General features: G+C 38.2%; 1 protein-coding gene across 2 annotated transcripts; it reads right to left on the bottom strand.

Annotated features, from left to right (window-relative positions):
* Nucleotides 1-230: 230 nt before the first annotated feature.
* alms1 (ALMS1 centrosome and basal body associated protein) lies at nucleotides 231-18,457 on the bottom strand. 2 transcript variants are annotated; one of them, XM_067385808.1, is made up of 19 exons: nucleotides 18,401-18,457; nucleotides 16,980-17,139; nucleotides 15,636-15,753; nucleotides 13,670-15,533; nucleotides 11,905-12,064; nucleotides 10,869-11,813; nucleotides 10,617-10,735; nucleotides 8,942-9,890; nucleotides 8,715-8,834; nucleotides 7,506-7,631; nucleotides 5,051-5,943; nucleotides 3,835-3,955; nucleotides 3,509-3,730; nucleotides 3,154-3,413; nucleotides 1,559-1,718; nucleotides 1,413-1,470; nucleotides 1,199-1,255; nucleotides 676-775; nucleotides 231-553 (listed from the first exon to the last, which is right to left on the bottom strand). In XM_067385808.1, the coding sequence occupies exons 1-19, from the start codon at nucleotides 18,434-18,436 to the stop codon at nucleotides 509-511; spliced, it is 6,513 nt and encodes a 2,170-aa protein (XP_067241909.1). In that variant the 5' UTR covers nucleotides 18,437-18,457; the 3' UTR covers nucleotides 231-508. The 2 variants fall into 2 exon arrangements, with proteins under 2 accessions (XP_067241909.1, XP_067241910.1); XM_067385809.1 differs by lacking the exon at nucleotides 1,199-1,255.
* Nucleotides 18,458-18,474: the final 17 nt, after the last annotated feature.

Below are 18,474 nucleotides of genomic sequence, written 5' to 3'. Positions count from 1 at the left end.
CAGTACAGATGACTACAGTATAATAATATACTGTACATGTACTTCATATTGTAATGAACTACTTTTTAGAGTAAAAAGCTATTATCTTTATCTTTTTGTAGTGAACATGACCATTATATTGTGGCCTCATTCTCTCTTTGAATGTTATATGCATAACTCTAATCATAAACTGAAAACAAGCTTTTTTTTGTTGTTGATTAGCCACATAAAAAGCACACACAAAAGCTCTTACAAATAGCTGTTTATTTGCTTCGTAAAAAATATTACTAAACATTGCAAAGAAAGACATAATAAAAATTAATTTTGCAATTGTAATATAGTCATAATAAAACAATCCATAACTGCATAACTCCATAAATAATACACATTCACAACTATTTTAAATAAAATCTCACACCTAAAATAAGAGTACACACAACCATTATAAAATATCGACCCATATAAAAAAAACCCTGTCACATTCACAGAACAGTAAGGCTTTTTGGAATGGAGTATATTTTAGTTGACCTCACTGCCAGGGAGCTCTCTTTCCCAACACACGATTGGTGACTTTCTGCAGAAGAAAGATGCAGTGCATTAGAATTGTGTCATGTGTATTCCTGAAATTCTTGAAACAACATCGATTTAAAAACTAGCCTATTGTGTACAGCTGCTAGCCCAGAACAGCTGGTATACCTTGTTAAAGAGTTGAGCGTTGAGGCGGTAGGAGCGGTACTCCGCCCGTCTCCTTTCCTCCTCCTTTCTCTTCTGGACCTCAGGAAGTTGAGCATATTTCCTGAGGGAATACAATATTTATTTAAAACATAAAATGCATAATTACCTGAAAGTTGACATCAATAAAACCCACATGAAATGTTGAACTAGACTGCAGGTGGGGTACATATGCCTCTGACAGGGCCTAACTTGAATCACATCAGATATTTCACATAAAAGATAGATACTCACACACACACACACACACACACACACACACACAGATATCTAATTGGGGACGTTGCCTAGACTTCAACTGTTTTTATATACAGCTAAATTAAATACTATAACCTAACAAACACCCTAGCCCAAAGCGAAAACTTTCTGCATTTTTACAATTTGTTTTTACAAATGGGAACATCCCAAAAAGTAGGTTCTGGGAGATTTTGTCAGATTTAAGTGGGTACACACACAATCACACACACATTATGATACATATTATTACCTCATGAGTCTGTCTGTCCTGTCTATTCTCTGACTGTGTGATTTCCTCTCTACCCAACTGAAAGCATGTAAAAGGCACATGAAACATTAAAAGTCATGGAATGCTGTTTAAATGACCCATATTTGCATGTTTAGGTATTATGTACCCCGTCTGTTATCACCGCATAAACTATCTAGATGGTTTGAAAATAGTCTGGGTGATAAAGTACACTTACTCTTTGGATCGTTGGACCATCTCTCTTCTTGGAACGACTCGTTTACGGGGTACTGGAGCTGGTGAAAGGGGCATGTTTTAGTTTACATCAAATATATACTAAGTAGTCAGTAATTTTACCCAAGTAATCTTAGGGTATAAGGTCACCTGGTCTGAGTGAATGTGATGGTCCAGGGCAGTTGAAGAGCTCTTCTCTCTCTCTACTGAAGACTGCCTGTAACCTCCTCTCCTCAACCAGCAGCCCCAGGCGCTTCATTCGCTCCCGTGAACGAGACACAAACTCCGGCCGATGGAGTGCCAGAGCTTCCTGTAGGAAAACCATCAATGCAAATGTTTGATGTTATACTAAATTCAACAATCAACATCCATGTACTCTCTAAAACCACACAGCCAGGGTCCAAAATGAACACTATGTCCAAATAAGGACCAAGCTCCAAATCAGAGTAAAGGCCAGTTGACACAAAGAACGATAACTACAAAGACAACTATCCACCTTATATTTAACGTATGAGTGGGCACGACCATTTGTTAGTTAATAGAAAATTCTGTCATTAATTACTCACCCTCATGTCACTCCATACGTGTAAGACTTTAGTTCAGAAAGCTCTCTGATCATCAAAAAGATCTTCATATGTGTTTCAGAAGATGAATGAAAGTCTTACACATGTGGAACGACATGAGGGTGAGTAATTAATGACAGAATTTTCATTTTTGGGTGAACTTTAAATGTGCAAGGCTTCCAATGAGAGTTGCTTCTTTTATTTTAGCTGTACAAAAACAGTTTGTTATGCTGCTTGATGTTGCAAACTGGTATTTATCATATTATTGTAATTTATTATAGTACTTATAAACACACTGGTTTGTAGCACAAATAGTTTTAGTGTTTACTGCACTTGTTACTGTTCTAGTTATTTACAAACAGAAGCTAATGAATCGGAAGTCTTACACAGAAAATAGCTGTTGCAATATAAGGTAGATAGAGATAACTGTATTAGCATCCACACCGATGCACAATAATATTCCATTTATTACAGATGGTTTCATCGGACGCACACGCATTGCCACGGTTATGCACCTGGCCCGAAGTTAACTTCCGGTCTTGTTTGTTATAGGCATCCAAGCTGCAATATGCCTTGAATGCCTCCCTTGTTGTATATACACATTCCTTCTCGACTAGGTATTCAGGTCTGTAGAAAAACATTCTTGTCTCAACGTTTTCTGGTAGTGTAACTTTGTCGCAAGTAACAGTTATTTTCTTCTTCTGGTAACCCAAAATAATACTGGCTAGACATAGTTTTAACTTGCTAGCTAATATAATTTACTAATTTATTTTGCTTGTTATCAGAAATATTCTACTCTAAAGGGACTCTGTTGTTACTGATTCTTTGTGGAAGTCAACCGGAAGTTAAGTTTGGGCCAGTAATATTGTTGACGTTGAAACCGTCTATATAAAATTTGACGTTTTACCACTTTAAATGCTCAAGCACAGTAAAGTAGGGTCGATTCTGATTGGCTGTCAATGATTTTTAAATGTTTATCAGCTGGAAAAAAAAAGGTCCTGAAAGTGATACCAAGTATTCCATTCCTCTATGCTGTTATTGTTATAGCTGCAGTGTGGACTCTGCTATTCTCATTCTGCTATTCTCGATTAATAAAACTTTACAGTTACAGTTATCATTCTTGGTGTGAACAGGTCTTAAAACTTCACTTTGGCAGGTAAATAAATTAGTTGCTTGTCACACCTGTAGTGAAAGGCGAACAAGAGCCGAGGGTTTGTCGCTGAAATCTGTCTCGGTATCTGTTCTAGACTCTGTTGGCCTGTCATGCTCTTGTTGGTTCTGTCTCTCTCTTAGAGGTTCTCTGGTCATTTCTCTCCAGGGTCGGATTTTACTGTAAGGCTCAAACCAGGCTTGGCTTAGATTAGGTGCTGATTCACTCTGTGGCTGGTTTTCCTTGCGACCGTCACACTTCAGCTCATCAGCTGAGACAAACCATGACACACCTTAAAGAGAATGTGATATATAATACAGTAAGACAAAATAAGAAAACGGATCAGTTGCAGAAAAACGTCCTTATCTGTGAACATGTAATATGCACCATTTGGGTAATGGGTCCGGACACTCTTGTTGTCTCTTTTCAGAGCGGTCAGGCTTTGGGTGGGTTTAGCGGTGGAAGCAGTGGGGATGGGAACACCACTCTGAATGCCTCTTCCAAACGTGTTTGGTGAATGGACATTTTTGAAAGCACCTGGGGAGGGAAAGATGGTTCCCACGTCCCGAGTATGTCTGCGCGTGGCGTTTATTACAATTTCCAAATCACCTGCAAAAAAGGGTGCAATATCCTTCATTATATTTTTTGTTGAAATTAGTCCCTGTCTAAATTTAAAATGTTGGTTTTTTTTAAAAAGTGGACCAGTGACTGACCTGCCTGTACACCTTTGCTGAGCTGTCTGACCTTTGATCTTTTGGAATTGAGGCTGTGGGAGACACCTCTTTGAGAATGATGGGAAAAAGTGCTTGAAGATGACAAAGAGTCAGCAGAGACCTGGAAGAACAAGAAAAGATTATATTATATTATATATATATAGATATATATAGATTACACTGAGCTACAATGTGTTTGTGGAAATGATTGTTTATTTAAACAAACAAAAAAAAAAATGTAAGTGATTTTTTTAAAAGCTAAGAGCATATAGAGAAACTTATATTTGGGTCAATGAGATGATGGGATTTTTTTGTCCAAAGGCCTTAATAATAATAAAAAACAAAGATATGACATCTAAAGTATGTAAGGTAGAACAACTAGATCTCTTTTATCAAATCCAAAAGCTTTTAATTATATTTTGATACATATAAAAGGTATTTTAAAGATTTTGAAGTGTCAAAAGGTAATTCGGTTTAACCGTCCAAAGTCCAATACAGCCATTTAATTTGTGATTAAAATATCTTAAAATGTAATAAATGTATATATTTTTTATTCTGGCATAATTTTATAACATCATATATTACCATAGTGCAAAATTGTAATAAAAATATGTGTAGAAGTCATTGCTTTGTTATGAGAAAGAATGTCCGGAAAAATGAATTTCATTTTGTCATTCGGAGTAACCAATATAAAGGGACCACTTTGGATCAAGTCATGTGGTCAGTATCATGTGACATTATTCAGACACCTGCAAAGGACCACATGGTCTTGAAGCAAATTAATTAACTCTCTTTTAACTATCTGAAAAATTGATGTTTTCACTTGCTCATACGCATGTCCCGAAACGTCATTTGGTACAACAGCTATAAAACATGGAAATGTAATATTTTAAAAACTTGAACTAAATATAAATGTTTGATTGTCCTTTTGCTAGCTAGCTAGCAAGCTAACTAGCTTGATATCAGCCTGTTAGCATTGTTTGAAAATATTGTCATTCGGTATAACAAAAAATGTCCTTCGGTAAAACTGAAATTTTAAAAACCTTATTCGTCAAAGACCCATTTAATAAGGTTAAAAATACAGAGATTTATACTTAGACATTTTTAACAATACAAATAATCTAACAACATCTTTCTTTTCAATTTGCTGACTATCTTTGAACAAAAAAAGGTAATTAACAGTCCGTATGAAAAATTCAATCAAGCATAGGCTTACTGTGGAGTCATCCGTGCTCATGTCATTGGTACCAACAGAGACGGCAACATGTTTAGCACTGGGTTTCCTTCGGTCCGTCTTCTGCATATTGATGGTGTTGTAAAGTCTGAGCAAACTGTCACTGCTTTTCAGTCCTTTACTGGAGACCCGGTGAGGTCCAAAAGCTCGCAGCAGCCGCTCTGTGTCAACGGTGGACAGGCTACTGCTCGTCTCCATGGACACACTTGCAGACTCATCCCTCTCGGCAGGACAGCGATGCACTCTCTCTTGACTCACTTCATGCTCAGACCATGCTTGTTGTGGAGCCGCTTCTAACTGGACTCTTTCTCTCTCCTCTCCTCCCTCTGTGGTCCCATCCTCTCGATCACTCCCCCTGTCATAGTCTCCATTCCTGCCTTCTGGTTGTAGTATAGTTTGGTCTGTTGGAGTGGTACTGTGAATGAGACGAGACAGACGCTCCAATCTATCAAGCAGAGACATCTCTCCTTCATTGGTGAGTCGGGTTTCATCCATGCTCCATTTTTCACTGAAGCGACGCCACAGCTGGTCCAAAGAACTGCTGATCTCCATGTTAACATCATGAGGTGTTCTGTCCGTTCTTTTCTTGCTCCCCCTGTAGGACTTTCTGATTGACTGAGAAGGTAAATGGAGAGGTTCTAGTGGCAATTTAGGCTCCTGCATGGAGTTGCTGTGAAGATGCACGTCATCTGTGCTGTAGTCTGCCTCCATGTGAAGAGGGACAAAATTTTCTTCCTCATCTTTATACTGCTCATTTATACTAACAGTCTCTATGTTTTTTTCAGAGACATAAGAAGCTTCAGGAGCAGTCCTGTCATTTTGGTCAGCAAAAGTGACTACTGACTCTGGAAGACCATTTCCAGACACACTGGACACTGACAGTGGGAGAGACAAAGATGCTTGTATATTGATGTCTTATATGTAATAGCAAAAAATAGCAAAAGAAAAAAAAAAAAATAGTAAAAAAATAAAAGAATAGTTCACCCCAAACATTAAAAATTCTGTCATCATTTATTCGCATTTCATTTTAAATCCATGACTTTTGTCTTCCATGAAACATAAAGATTCACTCACACAGAACACATTTTTCAATTCCATTGCAATACTTTTCTATTGTTTTTCTATGTAAACATGAGGTAAAACAGATGTGTTTGACCACTGAAATCATGTTTTTTTAGGGCTGTCACGATTCCTCGATTAAATTTGAGTACTTGATTTTAAAAAATTCAATGAAATAAATATATGCCTTGTGGGTTTAATATATATGCGCTTTAATTATTTGCATGCGTGTAGGTAACATGCGTCTCAGAGCAGCTCGGTTCACAGTAAAAGCTTCTCCACACGAACTGTTATCATTCACATATATGGAGCGAGTCTCAAACTCCACCTCTGCATATGCTGTGAGTTTGGGTTGCTTATAACATTCATATGGGAACACAATCTGCGCCATTTCATCAGATTTGTTAGGTAAATCATTTATAAACCTATGCCAAAGCATGAGAATATATCTAAATATGTAAACGGTTGTTCATCGCAATTACAAATTAAGTTTAAACCCTCTCTCTGAGTTTGCATGTTTTGATGTCCACATATTCTTGTTCAAGAAATTACAGTAGATGTAGCATTTCTATTGTAAAGAAGTTCCCAAATATTAAAGATAAGGTAAACATTTGAATTAAATGTTGCTTGGCCAGTATTAAACAAGGATTTGATCTCCTGTAAAGTGGGACAACAACCATCAGCAGGCCGTTGGTGCCCTCTGCAGGCATTTGTTATAATACTTAACATACATAAGTTGTTTATATTATGTATATTATATTAAGTATTTCAACAGTGTTTTCCTATAAAACCATATAATTGCTTCCTTTTATTTGAACCAAAAATGATTGCCTCATTGTTATTATATATGTATTATATGTGTCATTTTAAAAGCTATTGTTTGCTTGGATCTATTTTTATTACCAGTAAAAAAAACCTGATTACTCGACTTAATCGTCAAAATAATCGACCGATTACTCAATTACCAAAAAAATCGTTAGTGAAAGCCGTATTTTGCAGTGTCTCGCTCTTGACACTATTCTAAAAACGATAAGCTCAAGTTGAAAAAAGTTAAACGTGTGTGACATTTTGAAGCATATCTGGATGTTGTCAAGTTCAACAAAAGAGAAAAAATGTAGTTCATACAAATAAATTCCACTTGTATTGCTTCAAAATCCTTAAAATATTGTGTGAGTAGGATAGACCACTTTATGGTTTGTTTCTTGTGCTTTTCTGAGCTTGACAGCCACTATATGCTTTCATTTTATAGGAAATTCTTTAAAATATATTATATTACAAAAATATGTGGGCGAGTAAATGATGACAATTTAAATTCTTTGAGCTCAAAAAAATTCAGCAAATATTGTACAGCTAATAGAAACACTGATGTGCATCTTACCTCTCTTCATATTGGCCCTCTTACTGTAGATGCCTTCCTTGTGTTTTGGTGTAATTATGTTGTCTTCTAGCTCTCTAGAGCCTAAAACATCAATATTAAAGTGTGGAGGGAGAGCATCATCAGAACCTGCAAAGGGTGCGAGAGAGAAGGAGAGAGCTGGATCAGACAGAGGGCAAACAGATACTCAAAAAGCACTGAAGCAGAGGGCCCCAGAAGGGTTTGGCAAGTGGATCAAATGAGGCTTGTGTTCCTGGATTGCCTTTCTCATGGACAAAGAACATGAATAATGCAGGACTGCCTGAGAGCATGAACCATCTGCAAGACTCGGGAGGAGGGGCCAGCAGAGGTGCAAGTAACCACACATATACACAATCGCAGGTTATATATGAAAAATATTTGTAAAATTGGTAATATCCTCTGTTGATTGGATATTTTTAATTAACTGTAGTAGTTCATGACATAATGTTGAATCTTAATTTAAAAGCTATTTGAAGTATGGTTGAAGTAAAAAAAAAAATAATCTACAGTCTCCCTTAAATCATTGATAGATAAATCTGAAGTAGAACATGCTTCTAGAAGTAGTGACAGAAGTAGTGACAGATCTTTTCTTACATATTATGGTGTACATCAGAGTGAAAAACTCTTTTAAAAAAATTGTAGGCCAGAGACTTGGTTCTATCCATTGGTTGTTGATCAGAAATGAATGCAAACTTGCAGTGGATTGTAAGAAAGGGGCAGGGTGTATGCAGAATAAATGACAGGAGAAATCCTACTGTTGTTATTGTTAACTAAAACGAAACTATTAAAAATCATTTCCATTGACAAACAAATCTGAAATAAAATAACAAAATAAAAATTAAAGCTAATTCAAAATAATTGTTCACAATAATATCAACATGCATTTAGTGAATTTTCATTTCATGCTGACATTAAATATCATTATTACACAGCTCCCAGGAGAACTTTCATTTTATTAAATGCAGCAAAGTGGTATAATTGGCCATTAGCCCGAGTAAACAATTTCCTATAAAACTGTGCTAGTTTCATTTCAGACTCAAATCAATATTTATGTCCATTTATCTATTTATTAGGTAAGTAGCCATTTAATTTGTCCACAACAGCAACTCTGGTCACATTCCATATAAACTGGTAATGTTATGTAGGATACTGTGATGTAATAACTGAGCACAGTTCTTCTCTGTGATATACCTGGGTGAGAGCTTTCTACAGTTGTATCAGAGCGACCAGGAGAAAGCTTTGGATCTGTCTGCTGGATATAGAACAGCTCGGAGCTGCCATGAGGTTTGTATGGCAATAGTGCAGGGACAGCTACAGGAAGTGTACATAGGGGAAAAAACAAATCAATTGATTAATTTACCAACATGAATTAGCATTATTTAAATGGCACTGAAAAGCTTATATCAATGCTGTCTTACTTGCCGCTTGGACAGAGAGAGTTCTGGATGTCCCAGCCAGCCTCTGAGAGGGAACAAAGGTTTGTGGGTATCTGGCCTGTAAGTGTACACTGACTGTTCCTGCATTCTGGCCTTGAACCGGCTCTCTGGGTTCATAAGAACTGGCGTGATTTGATCTTGAGATTCGGTGGATGGACTGCAGATGTTCATCGGTCATACTTGACACCATACGTGAATGCCTCTGAAGTGGGACATCTTTACTGGTATTTTGACTAGATGGTCTGCTTGAGTGGTATTTCACAGGACTGGATGGATGTTTGGGTTTGGGTGATAAGGTGACGTGCATTTGAGAGAGGTGTGACTTATAGCCAAAGGTTGAGATCGACGTTGCACTCGATAATATCTGGTTACTGGCTGTGACAGGATAATCCATTTGAGGCATTCTTTGGACACTCTTGGAATCATTCGTAACTGCATTCTCTTTGTTGTCATCAGTCATTTCTTCTCTTTCTTTCTCTTCTCTATGTTGTCCTTCTCTCTCGGTCTCTTTTTCGCTGTCAGATACATTTGGTAAAATGAGCGGCTGATGTCTCAGTTGTGTTCCCACTCTGTGGTGGATCTCTCGCTCTGACAGTTCATGCTTGGGACCAATATTATCCAATTCTGCAGTACCTGTGATAGGGTAATTTGGCAGTGACTGTGGAGATGGAGTGTGTCGATTGGTTGCTATAGTAATAGAAGTAAAAGGCTGAGGGCTGAGCCGTTCTCTGAGGGCGATCTGGTGAACTTTGGCCCCTGGATCCTGTTGTAAAGGTGTGTAAATTGAAACTGTGTCCAAAGGTTTTGGAGTAGCTTTCTGCAGCTGATCTGAGATATGATTTTCCATCCTACGCAGTCCAACAAAGTCCTTCACCAGCTGAGATCCAGGACCAACACTCGACTGAGAACTGCCCTCAGAATCTGAGCTCCACTGAGAAACAAAGCAAGAGAACGAAAAAAAGATGTGTTATTACTGATGAGAGCTAGGGTTGGGGAGGACTGTGGGAAGTAGATAGTGATGAGTGGGAGAGTCAGTAGAAACACTGCAAGAGTGAGAGCAAACAACAGCTTTACCTCTCTATCAGGACTATCCACAATGCAGTCTGCCGCACCAGAAACAAAACTCATATTATTTCAGACTCAAATTTAAATTTTCTGGTTGATGACGATAATTATCTGTAATTAATTGGCCATAATATGAAATTATGATGATAAGTGGCCAATATTAAAAAAAATCTTATTTTGTCCAAATAAATGTAAAAACCTACAATCGTTTTAAATGCTTCAAGTGAATTTAGGCATCACAACATTATAATGTCCAGTATGAAAAATTGATATTTTGAGATTTGCAAACGATTACATTTAACAGTGTTATTAAATTATTAGTGTTTTTAAAGGTAAACTTTAAGTGACTGGTGCAAAAAATAGAGAAACTGGGCATGCACAATTAAATATCTAATATCTACCAATACTGAATAAAATTATTGAAAATATTTGACTGATAACCAGTATGGTGCATATTTATTGTGCATTGCTAGGAATATTTATGTTATTTATCCGACAGATCTGGCTATAACAGCAAGTCAATCATTGCTGACATTCACAGAAATAAAATCGGCAGACCTTTCTGTGTACTGTGTCGTCGAATGGATGTTACCTTGGTGTTTTTGGTGTTCAGTAGAAGCTCTCTTTTGATGTCTTCAATTCTCTCCCTGTCCTCTGCGTTTAGTTCTAAACTTTCACAACGGCGGCCAGAAACCTTCATAAGGATCCATTCTAGAGAAACAGACAAAATTCAATTTATTCACAATGTAAAATTCAGTGACAGCTTAAGAAAAGTACCACTGGTAGTGACAAAACATGTATATGACTATATGGCACATTCTATTTAACAAATCAGTTTGTTTACCTCGGGCACGGCTATCTTCTGGGTCAGCGGTGCTTGGCCGGCTTGTAACCATAGAAACAGGTGACTCACTCTGCAGGAGCTTGGCAACTCTGGCAGCCAATGAACTCTCACTGCTACTGTCACTCAAACTTTCAACCTCAGCTGAGACATGAGACAAACTATTCTCGGAGGAGCCAATCGCAGCATCCTCAGTCTTGCCTTGGTTCTGTTGAAGGTTCTCTGGTATCGAAGGGACATTTATCTGCATTACAGATGTGGCTGTAGGTGGTTTTGCCTTGTCTGGGTCAGCAGCACTGCAGCCCTCAGGCTCAGCCCGCCTTGGGGTCACACAGAGGTCACGTGACTTTAAACTTTCCTCTCTGTTCAAAGAGAGAGCAGTAGGCTCTATAGTTGATCGGTCTGTCTGCTGTGGCCCCTGGGAGGACGACAAGCTTCCTTTTAAAGCCGAATCTGATGAAGAGCGAGTTAGCAGCAGAGAAAGGTTCCCACCAGCTGACAGGGATGTGTCATTGTGATAACCTCGAGTGTTTCGTCCTAGTGAAACAAGGGACGTGTCACTCTCTGAGAGGCGGTGTGAGCCTGGGGAGGAAGACAGAGAGGATCGACCAGAAACCAGGCTTTCTGCACGGCCCAGCAAACGCCTGATTTCATGTAGTGTGCCAGAGCCCACAAAAGAGTCGTCATCCTCCTTCATCACTTCTCTCGGACCTGGAGGAGGCACAAAGCTTTCTTCACTTTGTGGAACATCAGATTGTTGTAGACTTGATGAAGGATGTAATGTTGAATGAAGTGGTTGAGTATCCACCTCAGAGAATGTCATCTTTACACTTCTGTCACTGGTTGGCTGGATTTGCTCATGCGCTGATTGGCGGTGTGTGACAGAAGCACTGGAGTCAGCTGAGAGCTGGCTGGAACTGGAGAATGTCTCCTTCTGAAGACTGTCAACTTACAAATAAAAAATAAACATACAGGTTAAACATACAAAAGTACTATTAAACTTTCACAATGAACAAGATGTCAGATGTCTTTGGCTCACCTTCAGATGGCTGTGTGCTTTTAGTTGGTGTTCCTATGGAGCCTTTGATGGTACATAAGTCAGTAGGAGAGAATTCAGGCTCTCTGATTGGTCCTCGTTGAGTAAATGGATTTAGGATTGTTGAAGGTGATTGGTCGATACCCAAATTTAGGAGGTACAACTAGTATAGAGATATAAAAACAGGATCATAACTTTAAAAGGCTGATCTAAAAGGGTAGATAAACAAATGAAGAAAAAAAAAAATCTGACTAAATCAGCAGTTCTCAACCAGGGGTTTGGGGACCCCAACAGTCCTCAGTAAATTTCTAAGGGTGCCTAAAGATGACTTAAAATTATTTGAAATAAGACGAAACAAGCATTAAAATAAAAGCTAAAAATCAAGATATTTCTTATTTGAATTGACCCCCTCAAAAAACAGGAAAACCTGGAACCCTAATTTTTAAAGACATGGAAAACTCTTAAGAAGTCATATACATTTTTTATATTGAATATAATTTTTAGTTATGCCAAACTCTAAAATAATTTATTAGGCAGAAATGGCTATTTGTGAGTTTAAAAAAAGTGGATTCATTCAGGTGCTGAAACTTCTCTAATTATGGAATGTAATAATTTTAATTATCTACAATTATTTTAATTATGATATATAAAAATTACACATTATTTTTTATTATTTTATATACTGCCAACAACAGCAGCCTAAAACAATATCTGAATAGCTATTTGGCTATTAGTTGACATTAACCAACAGCCCATGCAGCCCAGGTGATGGAAAGCCTTGGCAATGAAAAGGTAAGTGTTTAAAGGGATAGTTCACCCAAAAATGAAAATTTGATGTTTATCTGCTTACCCCCAGCACATCCAAGATGTAGGTGACTTTGTTTCTTCAGCAGAACACAAATGATGATTTTTAACTCCAACCATTGCCGTCTGTCACTCAAAAAATGCTAGTGGATGGGAACTTCTACTATAAGATTAAATAAAACTTGCATAGACAAGTCCAAATTAAACCCTGCAGCTCGTGACGACACATTAATGTCCTGAGACATGAAAAGATCCAACTTTGTCCAACTGCATTCAGCGCTCGTTAGTAAGGTCTGATCGCGCTCTGACAGCGGCAGTGAGGTCTCGCTCTCATTGAAGTATATGCGCAAGACATCACTGCAGTGTCAGAGCACGATCAGACCTCACTAAGCGAATGCTGAATGCAGTTGGACATAGTGTTGTATTAGAGGTAAAAAAATTATATAAATACTGTTCGGTTTATCGCACAAACGGATCGTTTCGTGTCTTAGGACATCAATGTGTTGTCATGAGCCGCAGGGTTTAATTTGGACTTGTCTATGCAAGTTTTATTTACTCTTATAGTAGAGGTTCCCATCCACTAGCATTATTTGACTGACAGACCGCAACGGTTGGAGTTAAAAATCATCATTTGTGTTCTACTGAAGAAACAAAGTCACCTACATCTTGGATGCGCTGGGGGTAAGCAGATAAACATTTTTGGGTGAACTATCCCTTTAAGAGGTAAATCATTTTGATGACAGATTATGAAGACAATTATATATTTTTTTTCTTTGGAATAATGTGCACGGATGAATCATGCTTTATAATAACAGAAAAGCACATTAAAAATAAATAAGGTCAATTCTGATTTCATGCTGACTTTCACAATGTAACAGAAGTAGCAAAAGATAATTTCTAACTCTTGTGAACTAACTCTTTAAGTACATCCTACTATCTATTCTACAGCACTATGTAAACTTACAGGGATTCTGTCTTCAATGTTGAGCTCCTTAGTGTGAGGAGGAGACGCAGGTCTGGAGGTCCAGTAGGGTGCATAATTATCTACCTCAAGACTCACAACAGAAGAGGCAGCACCCACTGACACCCTCATACTCTGCTCACCATGGTAACTACCTTGAGAGCTGGAGAGGGTGCTGCTCATGTTGAGGCTTGATGACACATCACTGAAGCGACCAAGACTGAGGAGAGGAGACATCTTGATGGAGCTTTTGTCCATGTGAGGAGCTGAACTATTCCCTCCTTCACCTCTTCCTCCTGAAAGTAAGGATGGCCGATTGTCCAGTGATCTAGTGGCTGGAATGATAACATCAGATTGTGCAGCTGGAACTTGCTGACTGTGTGTGCCAGTGTCTCGCTGAATAGAGGTCACCACAGAGCTCAGGGAGGAGTGAGAGTGTGAGCGATTGACAGGTGACTCAGATGCTTGTCCTCTACATGCACCTGCCCCAACTACATCCACCCGACGGGGTGAGCCGCTTCCAGAATGAGAGGAGGACAGTGGCTGAGTCACCTGCGAGCTGGCATGAGCACAAAAAGCCTGACGCATGTCTCGAGAAAGCATGTGCTTAAGTGCCTCAGACACTGCATCCTGTGATTTTTTCTTGGGCGACACACCATCAAACCCCTGTAGGTCCAAATTATCATAAAACGACCTGCTAGAACTTTGATTGGCTTTCCAGGCATCTACTTTTTGTAAGTAGCTCAGACAAGGAAGAGACTGTACTCTCCCAAGGGGCAAACAAGGAACCTGATCTTTCATCTCTGTACCAGAGGGCTGAGTGTCAGAGTGAGGAGGCACTTGTTCGTTTGACACGGAATGGACATGTGACATCAATTGTGCAGTCTCTGAAGTTCCACCAAAGGCTGTAGCTGTTGTTTCAGAGTAGATGGGAGAGGAATGTTGACCGCTTAGGTCCAATGATGGTATTAAGCCAGTTTTGGAGAGACTGTTTTGGGCCGATGCAGTCTCAAAGGCAACAGCCTCTTGTTTGGAGTGTATGAGTGAGAGTTTGGTCAATGCTAGTGGGGGTCTCATGAGAGGTACTGCCGGTGTGGACTGAGACACAGGCTGCGAGCTCAAGAATAAACCATCTGTTGCTGTTAGATGACCGGAGCTCCAGAGTGCTCTCTGCAGACCTGGTACATGCATCAGACCTTCACCAGCTGGTGTTACACATAGTCCACTTTTGTTCCCACTATGATTCTTACTTGCTGGTGCAGATATTGAGCCTCTTTGTCCTGCAGACAGAAGCTGATCATGGAGATGGCCATGCATTTGTGACTCACGAAAAGTAATATTTGACACATCCGGGCCAACAACTGAACCTGCAGCCTTCTGAAATGAAGATGATAATGACAGTGAGTCTCCTTGCGGCTGCTCTCTGCCTGTTTGAAGATTCAGGGAATGATCTAACTGGCTTTTGTGGTTTGTGGTTTTTGTGTTTTGGGTATTTGAGACAGAGGGAACGGCACTACTGCTGCTAACAGCCACAATAACATCCTCTTCCAATGTCGGCTCCTGAGCAGACATTCCCTCACTAAGCTGCTGAGCAGCTGTCTGCTCTTCTCCCTCCATATGTCTGTTGATTTGGTCTGCAGCACCATATGAAACACTCCCTTGATCCTCAAGTCCTTTGCAATGGTCTCCAGGTGACAAGCTGTGCTGGGACAGTGAACAGCAGCTTTTTTCACCCTCTGACAGTACCTCCAAAGGATGCTGGGAAAGTGTAGCCTGCTCATAAATAGTATGTTGGAGGTGGGACGCATGAGTTACATGTGAAATCCTGGGACATCTCTCAGAGACAACTGAGAGATCAGGAAATCCCCTGTGTACATAAATACAATAGAAAAAATATTATCTAAAAAAAAAAAAAAATACAAAAAGGTAAAGAAAGCCAAAACCATGAACATGACTAAACAAACAGTACCGGAGAGGGACAAATTCTGCATCTGTCTGCTGAAAAAACGTGGAGTCAGAAAGAAGGTGAGATTTTTCCAGGCAGGGAAGCAGTGTAAGTGCTGGTGACATCTGGCTATCCTGAAACTCTGAAAAAGAAAATCAATTGATGTAATGATGATTATAAATGTTATTATGCAAATTTAAATAAAACATATTTGGAGGCAACTTTCACGGAGGTATGAAGTAATGTACAGTGGGATTCAATTTCAATTTCGATTTGTGTGTGGTATTTTTCCAATTTAATAAAAAAAAATCATTCAAATTTGTCAGCATCCAAGTTAAAAGATTATTTGAAAAATGTACAAGAATGTCTCAGTATTTGGTTAATCCTCTTTTGCTTTAATTACAGTATCATTCAAGCTGCTTGAACTCCACAAGTTTGTGTGAAATCCTGGGCCCGGTTTTTCAAAAGGTTTAATCCGGATAAAATTGATCCGGATTTAGTAATCCTTTTTTTGCGATCCGTGATCACGTAATCCAGCTTACTTTTGGAGCCAGTTTTTTAAAGCAACATCGGATTGGATCAATCTGATCCAGATAGGAACTTTTCAGGATCACCAAATCTGGATTTCCAGTGCTCTACGGAGGCCCTAAAGGGACATGTTGATAGAAAGAATATGGGTTTTGAATTAAATATATTTTTGTTGGATATTTACAGCTGTTTAGGGATTGTTTTATGGCACCAAAATTTATTTTTACTTTACAGTAGGTTACCGAAAGGCTAAATATGTAGACTAATGTCTGCATTTAATTTATTACTTTAACAGTTAAACTAATCAAGAGCAAGATAAAAAGGTGTATGTATATTACATGATAAAAACGTTGTATTTTTTGACTAGTTTTAAAGTTTTACTACATTTTCCTCCTGGAATCCACCTTGAAATCCTACCCTCTGTTGGGATCAGGATAATCCTGTTTTTTTGGATCAAAGTGATCCAAATCCTACAATAAAGTTCTGAAAAACCCAAACTAAAGGTTTGATCCGGATCAAAACCAAGATTGGATTACATGATCTAATCCGATTATGTAATCCGTTTTTTCTTTTGAAAAACACATTTTCAAGATTTGATCCATTCCGTTATCCAAAATCCTAGTGGATTACTTTTGAAAAACCGGGCCCAGATGATCATGTTCTCCAGTATGATTTGAGATGATCTGACCATTTGTACAAAGCGATTTGCTTATTTTATTAATAGCTTAGGGATATTACTATCCAGTCCAAAAATTGTGAATATTTCCATTTTCCAGATTTAAATTAGTTTGAATCTCAGATCTCTGAAGCCCACTGTATAAATACACCTGAATTCTGTACCTAGTTGTAAAGTCTCAGATCTGTCTATCAGTGGCTCCACGCTTAAATCCTGAGTGTTACTAAATGGTCTTCCAGGATTGTCAGGATCTGTGTATGGCCTGCCAGCATCTGAACCATGCACATTTTGTCCTTGCTGCAGGCAGGGAGCCTCTGCAGGGGTCTGGAAAGGAAAAAAATATACCTATCTATTAAAAGGAATTAGTGTATCCAAGATTTTTTTTTTTTTTTCAATATTTTTCATTCTTCACATATCTATAACCATATAGGTGAGCATGGACCACAAAACCAGTCAAAAGTAGCACAGATATATTTGTAGCAATAATCAACAATACATTGTATGGGTCAAAATTATCAATTTTTCTTTTATGTCAAAAATCATTAGGATATTAAGTAAAGATCATGTTCCATTAAGATATTTTGTAAATTTCCTACTGTAAATATATCAAAAATTTACTTTTGTAAGTGGATGCATTGCTAAGCACTTCATTTGGATAACTTTAAAGGCAATTTTGATTTGTATTCAAATATTGTCCTATCCTAACAAACCATACATTAATGGAAAGCTTATTTATTCAGGTTTCAGATTATGTATAAATCTCAATTTAAAAAAATGTATCCTTATTACTGGTTTTGTGGTCCAGGGTCACATATTCACTTTCACGTATCCATACTTTAACATTCAATGTATTGCTTGTTTCTTTTAAGATCATCTTTTCCATACATTTATTTTCAATGAATCATTTTATTTTATTCGCTTAATTCACTATTTCATGTTGAATTTCGTCATAAATCTGATTAATGTTTTGATTTTATTTCTACATTATCATTATTATAAGACTTATAACCATTACCCCTTCGTTATTATTTGCACAATTAGATTTCTCATAATTTCTATTCTACATGAATTATCACACTGCATTAGCAACACACACCTAAGCATCGTGCAAGTGCCTGTGTGTTTACTTCAGCCATCAGTTACATATGGCAGATTGTATAATTTATTATTTATCAGTTAAGTTTAATAGAGTGATTTACACTACTAAAAACTCTTGTTTTTCTGATGATGTGTCTGTCTGCTACCCACCCTTTAGCCTAAAGCAGCTAGCAAGTGATTAGCCGATTACTACAAAGCTTTCCTTTTCATTCAAGTCTGTTCTTGTGCTTTCGGCTGAGTGTTGACTATATAAATTAATAATCATATGTTGAGTCCCAGCAAGTCACCGGACAGTCATTAGCGCTAACTTTGAGCGGCTCACTTGTTGCCATGCAGTGATAGTAGCCACAATGTTGTCTCGATTAGCGAGTTAAGACCAGTCGTGTAGACATTATATCGAAAGCTAGCACATTACAGAATAAAAAAAACACATAAGCAACCATATTTCTAGTCGTACTACGTCTGACAGCAATTTCTATACACTTACATTGTTTACGTTTGCAGCATCCTCCTCTAAATCCATGTTGTGACGGACGCAGACGTTAGCGCGCATGCGCACTT

This window comes from Chanodichthys erythropterus, chromosome 5, assembly GCF_024489055.1.
Source record: "Chanodichthys erythropterus isolate Z2021 chromosome 5, ASM2448905v1, whole genome shotgun sequence".
In the NCBI taxonomy this organism is placed as follows: domain Eukaryota; kingdom Metazoa; phylum Chordata; class Actinopteri; order Cypriniformes; family Xenocyprididae; genus Chanodichthys; species Chanodichthys erythropterus.
The sequence above is the reverse complement of the archived record's forward strand: the minus strand, read 5'-3'. Positions and strand labels throughout refer to the sequence as shown.

Excerpts from the sequence above, each read along its gene's own strand:
- alms1 (XM_067385808.1), bottom strand. The coding sequence starts at position 18,436 with ATGGATTTAGAGGAGGATGCTGCAAACGTAAACAAT. Across the intron at positions 1,719-3,153 it reads TTGTTCGCCTTTCACTACAG|GAAGCTCTGGCACTCCATCG; the intron begins GTGTGACAAGCA and ends GTTTTCCTACAG. Across the intron at positions 554-675 it reads ACGCTCAACTCTTTAACAAG|AAAGTCACCAATCGTGTGTT; the intron begins GTATACCAGCTG and ends TTTCTTCTGCAG.